At 47.2% G+C, this 10,716-nt stretch overlaps 1 protein-coding gene across 1 annotated transcript; it reads left to right on the top strand.

Annotated features, from left to right (window-relative positions):
• The first annotated feature begins 9,310 nt into the window (after window positions 1–9,310).
• On the top strand, window positions 9,311–10,495 carry LOC112102416 (actin-like). The gene has a single exon (XM_024193700.1). The coding sequence runs from the start codon at window positions 9,311–9,313 to the stop codon at window positions 10,493–10,495; it is 1,185 nt and encodes a 394-aa protein (XP_024049468.1).
• The last annotated feature ends 221 nt before the right edge of the window (window positions 10,496–10,716 follow it).

The raw sequence follows: 10,716 nt of genomic DNA, 5'->3' as shown, positions 1-10,716 counted from the left end.
GGAGCCCATCAATGCTTGCAGACTATTGCTGGACAGTGACAAGAGATGCTCCATTTAATGAATACAAGAGACAAGCCAAGAAGCGCCGAGTAGACACTGAATAGGACTAAACTATGTACAGAATAGTTTTTTGCTTTTTGTTTCATAATAAATTTTATTTATCTAACCCTTTTGCTGATTTTTAAAGTGTTACATAAACAGGACAGGTGAAATATTATCATGTAAAGCAACCATAAACACATGAAAAGACCTAGGTTTACAATTTATGATTAAAACTCTACTATCTACACAATATACATAGACATAAAATGTAAAAACTTAAATATCTTAGAAACAGTAGCAAATCAGTTGTTTTAATTGTCATAATTGAATTCAGCACATCAAAATACATAATAAATAGCACATTTTATCTCTGAAGCAGACGACTTCTCAAAAATTGTAGACTAGTGTAAGTAGTTCTAGGTATGATCTGATGATCTATGATCATACCTGGCTTAAAGCTTCTCATAGCATAACTGCTCCCTCTTCCCCTCTTTCCTGGAGAACAACAACAGAGGTAAAGGGGAAGTTTCTTCCCATTTAAAAAAGTTCTGGCCTTCCCATTGGCTCTTTTGGTCAGATGCCCACTCCCATTCCTTTACCTGGGGGACTTTGTTAACCCATTACCGGTAAAGCAAGCAGAGAACAGCCACCAAGAGGGACTTTATAGCTAGCTGGCTGGCTGGGTGTCCATAAAAGGGAGCTCCCCCCCACTTCTTTTATTACACTGTGCCTGTAACATCCTGAACTCATTCTCCAGCTTCAGAAGACTTAAAAATTATCTCCAGTCATCAATGGGACAGACTCAACTGAATAATGTAGCTGTCCTTAATGTGCAGGTCATATGTGGAGGTCACGTGCCCCCCTTTATAGATTCACAGAATCATAGAATATCAGGGTTGGAAGGGACCTCAGGATGTCGTCTAGTCCAACCCCCTGCTCAAAGCAGGACCAATCCTCAACTAAATCATCCCAGCCAGGGCTTCGTCAAGCCTGACCTTAAAAACCTCTAAGGAAGGAAATTCCACCACCTCCTTAGGTAACCCATTCCAGTGCGTCACAACTCTCCTGGTGAATGAGTTTTTCCTAATATCCAACCTAAACCTCCCCCACTGCAACTTGAGACCATTACTCCTTGTTCTGTCATCTGGTACCACTGAGAACAGTCTAGATCCATCCTCTTTGGAACCCGCTTTCAGATAGTTGAAAGTAGCTATCAATCCCCCCCCCACCCCCCATTCTTCTCTTCTATAGACTAAACAATCCCAGTTCCCTCAGCCTCTCCTCATAAGTCATGTGCTCCAGCCCCCTAATCATTTTTGTTGCCCTCCGCTGGACTCTTTCCAATTTTTCTACATCCTTCTTGTAATGTGGGGCCCAAAACTGGACACAGTACTCCAGATGAGGCCTCACCAATGCTGAATAGAGGGGAATGATCACGTCCCTCAATCTGCTGGCAATGCCCCTACTTATACAGTAGCTAGTGCCCCCCTTTGTGTCCCTCCAACGTGTCACCTATGTCTCCAGCGAGTGCGACAGGTGTGATGAGATTAAAGGAACATATTGAACCAAGAGTGAAAGAGAAGACCAGAACAAGGGCATGAGAGAATGTATGCATGTAAGAGGGTAAGTGTTTCAGTTCAGAGGAATTCATATTCTTCTCTTCCCAAAGCCTCCCTGAAGGTGAAAGGCTCATCTCCTCCTTCAGAGACTGGGATATTATCTGCTGTTGTTGCTTTTCATTTGCTCAGCATCTTCATGGGATGGTTGTGATGGGATCTATCAATGTATATACAGTGGGGTTATAATTCTTCTTTAACTGTATGGCTAGATTGCTTTTGGGCTTTGTGGCATGAAGTTCTCAGTATATCCTTATCTGGCATTAAGATAATTTTCTGAGCTATTCCTTCAGTTCCATCTGGGTGTAATAGAAGTTGAAATTCCATTTCAAACAAGCCCCAAAAACACTCCTATTTTCTATATAAGAATCTTCCAGCTCTTAAACTTGTCTTTTTAAACGTAAATGATTCTTAGAGTCTTTAAACTTAAATGGTTATCAAGGAAAGCATTGTCTTTTCTTCTTGTCACTCCCTAGAGAGGTCTTTGTCTCTGAGTTTGGTAAGGAGTTGCTTAAGCATTGGCAGATAATTAATTAATTAATTCCCCAACTAATATAAATATTTTTATACTTAAAGGGCTCCTTATTTAATAATCAGTTATAGCACATGCCCTTGCTATATTTGTACATACAACATCTTGTTATTCACATAACAGTGGCATCAGATAGTTATTATATGAAGAGGTTGCATTTAGATACAAAATATCTGCAAATAAACATTTCAAAAGAAGCTCATATCATCTTAAGCATTCGTGGAACAACAGAGGTTTTCAGCTTTAAGGTGAAACATGAGTTTAATCTGGTAGTAACCAATATCCTCTGTAAATCATTTCCCAACCCTAAATCTTCTCCTTAATATTTGGAGAATGAAGATAGTAGAGGGTTTATGAAAGAAATCAGTTCCAATGAGAATATTGCTAGATTTCTTTGTGTGGATTTAAAATTCAGTTTTTCTTCATGCAAAGAGAATGGATGAAGAGACTTTTATGGCTTAGTTTATAGCTCTGATAACACACCCTAAGCTTCACTCCTCTTTGGACTATCCTGAATATAGAACATCCCACTCTTTTACACAGCCAGATCTCCTTTGAAAGCATAAGGAGATTATAACAAGAAAACAAAGATCATGTCTCTGCCAAACTTGTGTCTTGTACAAAGGGAGGTGGCCTGTTCTTTGAGAAGGCAGGTTGGCTGATTGCTTGCCTTTTGGCCAAACGGCTCCTAGATTTACAACCTACCATTTGTAGTACATTTACAATTAGCAGCTAAAGACTCCTATCAGATACTCTCCACCAGGCATGGATCACAAGAACTAATGCTCACGCGCTTCTTTCAAAACAGCATGAACTACAGAACATTAAATAAAAATTGATGCTATAAGCTGCATTATAGAGTCAGAGTAGACACACTGGAGGTGATAAATATGATTTTATGGCTAAGGAGTGTCTTTCTCTTTGTCGCTTTCAGTGCCTGGCACTGGTCGATGGAAAGAAGAAATTTCCTAGGAATGTCCTTAATTAGCTCAAATATTTCATTTAATTACTTAACAACCAAAACCATAATCATGCAAGTCCTCATATTCTCCAAGCATCATTCATATGACAGTAATTGTAAGTATCTCCTAAAATCCAGTAAAGACGAAGGCAAGATTTTACTAACCTAAAGTTATAAGAATAAATCATAATTGTATGAATAAGTGTTGTTTAACCCTCCTGGTAGATATTGTTGGCAGCAAAAAGGGCTAGGGTACAATTTTCTAGGGGTTCCTTCTGAAAATGTAATCAACACCTGTTTGGGGCCCCGCCTGGAATCTTGGGAACCTATATCCACCTCCCTTGGTGTCCTTGATAGGCTAAATTGCCCACTCGCAAGCCCTGAAGCCAGGACCTTAAAACAAAGAGAAGCATATGGGAGGGGGAAGGGGGACAACAGAAGGAATGTGGGAAAGCCAGTAATTAATAATGTCACAATATCTATTAGGTAAGGCTTCCACTCCCCCCCAAGTCCTCTGGCAGTTGGGAGCAGCTGGTGTGTTCCAGCCATTCCCCTCCTCCCTGGCTCCCTACTCACAGCTTACTGTCCAGGATTGGTGGAGTTGAAGGGTTCTGACAGGTCAGTGCTGCCTGGGCTCCTCCGGGGGTTTGGCCACCTGACCCGGTGTAAAGGACTGGGGTGTAGGTAGTCTGGCCAGTGGTCACAGATGGGCTGGACTCCACATGTCAAAGACAATGGTCAGAGGAATCTCTCCAGCTGGGTTCAATACGCAAGAGTCATAGTCGGGCTGGGCTTGGAGATCAGAGGTAGGACCAGGCTGGAGTCAGGAGGCAAGGTGAGGTTTGGAGTTAGGGTGACCAGACAGCAAGTGTGAAAAATCAGGACAGGGGGTGGGGAGTAATAGGAGCCTATATAAGAAAAAGACCCCAAAATTGGGACTGTTCCTATAAAATCGGGACATCTGGTCACCCTATCTGGAGTCACAGCAGGCCCCAAGTCTGTGTGAGTTGAGCAGAAAATGTCCTGGACCGCTCGCCAGTGTTAAATAGTGTGCTTGGCCAATCAGAGGGCTGCAGGGTGCTGTCACTCTGATCCTTTGGGCAATACTTCCTGCAGTGCCTACTCTCCACAATGGTCCCTGTATGCAGCACTGCATAGCCTCCTGGTGGCACTGTGGGAACATCAACTGTTCCAGGCTCTGCAGCCAGCTCCTTACAGCCAGCTGAGGTGATGCCAGTTTTGCTCCCACCAGAATCCCTCAGGTAGGCAGCTGCTGCTATCTGGGCCTTTAGCCCATATCCCCTACCTTAGCACCACTTCACTTTGCTGTCTGCTCAAAGCCACCCACTTGCTGGAAACTAGCTATATGCTAAGTCTTTTCATACAGACCAGTGGTCCATAGAACCCTTAACAAAGTCCTTACCACCAAAGATATGCCTGCAGCAAGAGAATAAAACCTCTGCCTCTAGCTCTGTACAGGCTCCCTTCCCAGCCCTAACACAGCACACGTTACATGGACCAACAACTGGTGGACTGATAGGTCTTAACATGTAATTGTCAATGGAGAATCCTCATTGAGCAGGTGTGTTTCTAGCAGGCTCCCACGGGAACTGGTTCTTGGCCCTACATTATTTAATGTTGTTGTTGACCTGGAAGAAAATATTAAATCATCACTGATAAGTGTGCAGCTGAAACAAAACCTGGGGGAGTGATAAATACTGAAGAGGACGGGTCACTGATATAGAGCGATCTGGAGAGCTTGGTAAGCTAGGCGCAAGCAAGCAACTTGTGTTTTAATACAGCTAAATGTAAATGTACACATCTAGGAACAAAGAAAAGGCTGTACATACAGGTGGGGGACTCTATCCTGGGAAACAGTGACTGCAAAAGATTTGGGGGTCATGGCGGATAATCAGCTGAACTTGAGCTCCCAGTGTGATGCTGTGGCCCAAAGAGCTAATGTGTCCTGAGATGTGCAAACAGGGGAATCTCAAGTAGGAGCAGAGAGGTTGTTTTACCTCTGAATTGGGCACTGGTGCTGGAATCTGGTTCTGGTGCCCACAATTCAAGAATGATAAAATTGGAGTGGGATCAGGGAAAAGCCACAAGAATGATTAAAAGATTTGAAAATCTGCCTTATAGTGACAGACTCAAGGAGCTTGATCTATTTATCTTAACAAAAAGAAGGTTAAGGGGTGACTTGATCAAATTCTATATGTAGCTACATGGGGAACAAATATTTAACAATGGGCTCTTCATCTAGCAGAGAAAGGTCTAACACGATCCAATGGCTGGAAGTTGAACCAGGACAAATTCAGACTGGAAATAAGGTGTAAATTCTTAACAGTGAGAGTAATTAACCATTGGAACCATTTACCCAGGGTCATGGTGGATTCTTCATCCCTGATCATTTGAAAGACAAAATCTTAAAGTATATAAGCCTGTTTATTAGCTTGACCTTTGGGTTTGACCTTTAATACTCTTATACTAATATGTGTAAACAAAGGACAAAGACTGTGTATGTTGCTTCTGCCTAGTCAGATGGGTTTGTTAGTACAATGGGAACAGATAAGAGCAGTTAAAGTGTTACAGGGCATGGTGGGAGTGTAATATATGAGCACACTTTAAGATTGCCTCAACCCCTATCTCAAGGCAAGGTCAAGCAACCAGTTGGGAGGGGCAAAGAGGTTTGGAGGGAAGATATAAAACACTAAAAGCCAAAGAAATGCCTGTCTCTGATGGTAGCACAACCTCACTCCTTACCCCTCCCATGGGGTACAAAAGAGGTGAGACGAAGACCCACAATCCCCCCAAAACAGAACATGACCATAAGTTGTAAGGGGTGAGACTGTGGGCATGCATTGCAGGTATATTTGGGCCTGCTAAGAAGGAGGACATGGGAATAGGGAATGGGAATGGGGAACGGGGACACAGGCAAGGCTCTGCGGTGTCAGAGCTGGGAAGGGGGACATGGGGTAAATGCTCTGTGGCGTCCAAGCTGGAATGGAACACTGGGAAACAGACTCTGCTGGCATGTAGAGCTATGGATATGCTTGCTTGGAACTAACCCCAATAAACATTGCATTGCCTGCACCTCAGACTTCTGGTCTTCTGCTTTCCATCTGTGTGACAAGAACCAGGTCAGGGGTTAAGGGAAAGCCCTCTAACATGGACGTTTGTCTAAAAGCTCTGCTCTGGGAATGATTGTGGGGATGTTCTCCAGCCTGCGTTATCCAGGGGGTCAGATGAGATGAGCACAATGGTCAGTTCTGGGCTGGGAATCCACAGAGCTATGAACTGTGTCTGACTGCAGCCTTGGTCAGGGTGACCCCTACTCCCAAGCACTTTTGGTGCAGTTCTCTTGTCCTTTCATTTCCCAACAGGGTCAATAGCATTTTATTGCTCCCAAACTCAAACCTTAACTGTATTTGTAACCAAAATGCCCCAAACAGGCACATCACTGAAATGCAGATAAGGCCTGGCCCATCCAGTCAGTTCTCCTTGCTAACCAACAGATGCTAGCAGAGAGCCCTCTGCCCTACAGGCCCCCATCCACCTGGAGCTCTGGGCCACTCTTCTCTCTATTCACCAACAGGTGTCAGTAGTGAGCTCCTTGATGGCTTAAAGTTGGATGGGTGTTGAGGTCTGTGATAAATGAAGCGGGGTAGCTCCCTTTTATGGACACCCAGCCAGTCAGTAGCTATAGAATCCTCCTTAGCAGCTGTACCCTAATTGCCTTAACTGTAAAGGGTTAAGAGAATCTTAACCTGAGTTGGCACCTGACCAGGGGAACCAATAGGAAGGCTGTACCCTTTCAAATTGGAAAAACTGCTGGGTGTGTGGTGGGGGTGGGGTTTCTTTGCCTCTCAGGCTGGAGAGAGGGGAAGGCAGCGACAAGCTGTAAGCTTTAAGCCAGGTATGGGAAATCATCAGCTTCATACCTAGAAACTCCTCATTTGGAACTCCAGATATGTAAGTAGCACAGGAAAAGTTAAGACAGATGCAATTAGGAACCCTGTTGGTTGTTTTGGTTTGTGGATTCCTCTGTGCTAACCCCAGGTGCTTTTGTTTTGCTTGTAACCTTTAAGCTGAACCCCAAAAAAGTTATTTTTGGTGTTTAGTCCCTAAAGCCTGAATTTTCAGATGTTTCTTTCTTTTTTAATAAAATGTATTTTTTTAAGGAATCCTTTGAGTCCAAAGTCCTTAGACAAGGTGCTCACATTGCTAAGGCAACTGGTTGGTATTTTATTCTCAAGCCTCCCCAGGAAAGGAGGTGAAGAGGCTTGGGGGGATATTTTGGGGGGATAGGGATTCCAAGTGACCCTTCCCTGAATATTTGTGAAAATCACTTGCTGGTGGCAGCAATATCTGTCCAAGGCAGAAGACTGTGCCTTGGAAGAGTTTTAACCTAAGCTGGTAGGAGATAAGCTTAGGGCGTCTTTCATGTACCCCAGAGTTCAGATTTGGGGGGTATACCCTGACAAGGTCTATCCCTGCTATTTGCTGCTCCATGGCTGGTATCCTGTTGCTCTAACCCCTAGACACACTCCCTCCCTGCTTTGTATTGTATTGTAAAACCCCCTGCAGCTGGGTTTGAGCTGCATGCCCCAGGCTTGTGTGTTCCAGCTTCGGCTACACATGGGAGAAATGGATTCACTCCCACCCCATCTGCTCCCCACATACATGCGTGAGAATCAAGCTGCACTGCCAGGGCATTGGTGAAAAGTGAATTTCAGAGTCACACACGTGATTGCTCATAGAAACCCTGGTGCAATGCCCGTGCCCTAGAAGCAGCAGCACACTCATCCAATCAGAGACCAGCACCCATTCCCCATGGTTTCCGAGATAGCCAGGGGAGAGGTCTGTATTACACTAGCATATGTTTGATGGTTACTCTGTTATTGACTCTGTGGTTACAAGGGGTTAATACCAATAGAAGGGAGACAGCACCATTCACCAAGAGACATGCGGGGGTCAATTTCTTTGACCCCCCTCGCCTCCACCAGGCTGGGCTCAGCCCTCTGGCTGGGAATTGCTCCAGTGGCTGAAGAAGCTGGGCTGGGAAGCTGCAGGGAAGACAGACAAGCTTGGTGTTGCTTTATCATCCTATTTTGCTTTTTTGTGCACTATGTCCTACTGGTGAGGTTCTCTAATACTATGGCTGAAAAGGGTGCTTTGGGTAGCTGAGGGAAGTTTTGCCGAGCAGCCAGCTCCAGCCAGGCCTGCTGAGGCCATGGTTGGTGCACAAGGGTCTGTGCTCCGCGACCGGTCTGAGAGGGGAGGAATCAGGGGGTGAGGGTACCAGCTTTGAGAGGGGATGGACTCAAACAGACAGCAGGAGCCAAAGGAGCAGCTAGCTGTGGACTGTGACTGCTTCTCTGCCCAAGCACAGCACAGCTCGCTCGCCCACAGTCACGCCCTGGGGTACAAAATTCCAGCAGATTTTTCCTGACTAGATGAGAATAAGGAGATTGCCACTGGCCGGCGAGATGGCAGGAGCAGAGATCTCACAGATCAGGGAATTGGTAGCAGATTATTTTCTTAGATCTCCATGTTAACTATGAGCAAATACAAGAATATTCTCAGTAAACATACCTCAAACCAGGGCCAATCTCTGTTCAAGCCTTAACAGCTAAATAACGATGGGCACTGAACAGACAGACAGATGGAGGGACATGCAGGGCAATGGGTGGACAGACATATATGGCAGTGGGCAGATAGATAGACAGACAGACTTGGGGACAAATTGCCATGCACTGGCAGCAATGCAGCGCCCTGGGTCAGAGGAATCCCCACTGGCTACAGGGTACTGTGCGTGTCTCCGATGTGCAGTCATTGTTCAGCTGCTCTCCCTGACAAGTCACATGTCTCTGTGTAGGCCAGGACCCATATCCCACAGAATTCGACAGCAGAATCCATGTTGGCCTCAACCTGAGCAGGATCTTACCCTCAGCACCTTCCCAAGAGCCTCTGTGAGCGGCTCCCCCTTCTCCCTGGCACTATGATGTCATTGCTCTCTGCCTGTGATGCAGGGCGTTGCTATGGCAACACAGCCCTCCCTAGCTTTTTCCTGGGTTCTTCTGTCACCCAGCACCTGGGGCTGGCTCTTGGGACTTCAGGTAGGATTCATAGGAAGAGCGTGTGGCAAGCCCTGCTGAAATGAGCCAGCGGAAGAAGCCTAAGAGTCACGGTCCTGCTGGCCATGGGTCTAGCATCAGGGACCTCGCCTCAGAGAAGTACAAGAACTACTGTGCTGTGGTAATAGACACTGGCACCGGCTACACCAAGAGTGGGCTGGCCGGGGACGAGAAACCGCGGTCCATCCTGCCGAGCTGCGTAGGTGTTCCCAAGATCAGGACCAAGGACAGCCCCCTTTATTACATTGGGGAAAGCATCCCACGCAGGAGCTCGGAGGTGATCACGAACATGGTGATGACCCATGGTGTGGTGACCGACTGGGACGCCCTGGAGATGTTATGGCACCACATCTTCTACACAGAGCTCAGTGTGTGCCCCGAGGAGCTGGCCGTGCTGGTCACAGATGCCCCCCTCTCTCCGACCACCAACCGGGAGAAGATGGCTGAGTTGCTGTTCGAGAGCTTCGAGGTGCCGGCGATGCTTGTGGCCCACGAGTCCCTGCTCTCGGTATATTCCTACGGGCGCACCAATGGGCTAGTGATTGGCTCTGGCTATGGGACCTCGTACACCGCCCCTGTCCACGATGGCTGCATCCTGCCTCACGCCACCTACCGGCTGGACATGGCAGGCAGCAGGCTGACACGTTACCTAGCCAAACTGATGGGGGAGTGTGGGAACCCCTTCCAGGAGGAGGAGCTGGAGCTGGTGTGCAAGATCAAGGAGCAGTGCTGCTACATCCCCGAGGACTTCCAGACTGAGCTGAATGGGGACGAGAAGAAATACCTCATGGACTTCACCCTTCCCGACAAGCAGGTCATCTCCATCGGCAGTGAGCGCTTCCGCTGCCCTGAGGCACTTTTTACCCCCTCCGTCCTGGGCTTCCCTGAGGTGGGCATTCACATCCATACCATGAACAGCATCAGGAAGTGCAAGCCGGAGCACCAGGCAGAGCTGCTGGCCAACATGCTGCTGGCTGGGGGAACCACCATGCTCCGCGGCTTCTCCGAGAGGATCAAGAAGGAGCTGCTCAGGATGGAGACAGTGGGCAAGAGGCCAGTGGGCATCCTGGCTTCCCCCCACCGCAGCTACTCGGCATGGCTGGGTGGCTCCATCATGGCATCACTTAACGCCTTCCAGAACGTCTGGATCAGCCGCCTGGCCTACAATGAGAAAGGACCCTTTGTAGTCCACCGGCACTGCTTCTGAGCGGGCAAGCTGGGCGGGCACAGGGCGCAAGAGGCATGGGTACGGGAAAGCCCCTCTATAAACGCTGCTTACAGGACAACAGGCACGGAGCGGGCTTCCTCGCTAGATGCTGCCTGCCAGCCTCACAGAGGGGAAACCCACTGGGGCTACCCACGCTGAGTGACAGAAATCATGGGGTCTGCACCATGGGCAGACCGAGATGGGCATGTGCACCAGATCTG

The sequence above is a fragment of the Terrapene carolina genome, unplaced genomic scaffold (genome assembly GCF_002925995.2).
Source record: "Terrapene carolina triunguis isolate 2854851 unplaced genomic scaffold, T_m_triunguis-2.0 Scaffold235, whole genome shotgun sequence".
In the NCBI taxonomy this organism is placed as follows: Eukaryota; Metazoa; Chordata; order Testudines; family Emydidae; genus Terrapene; species Terrapene triunguis.
The sequence above is the reverse complement of the archived record's forward strand: the minus strand, read 5'-3'. Positions and strand labels throughout refer to the sequence as shown.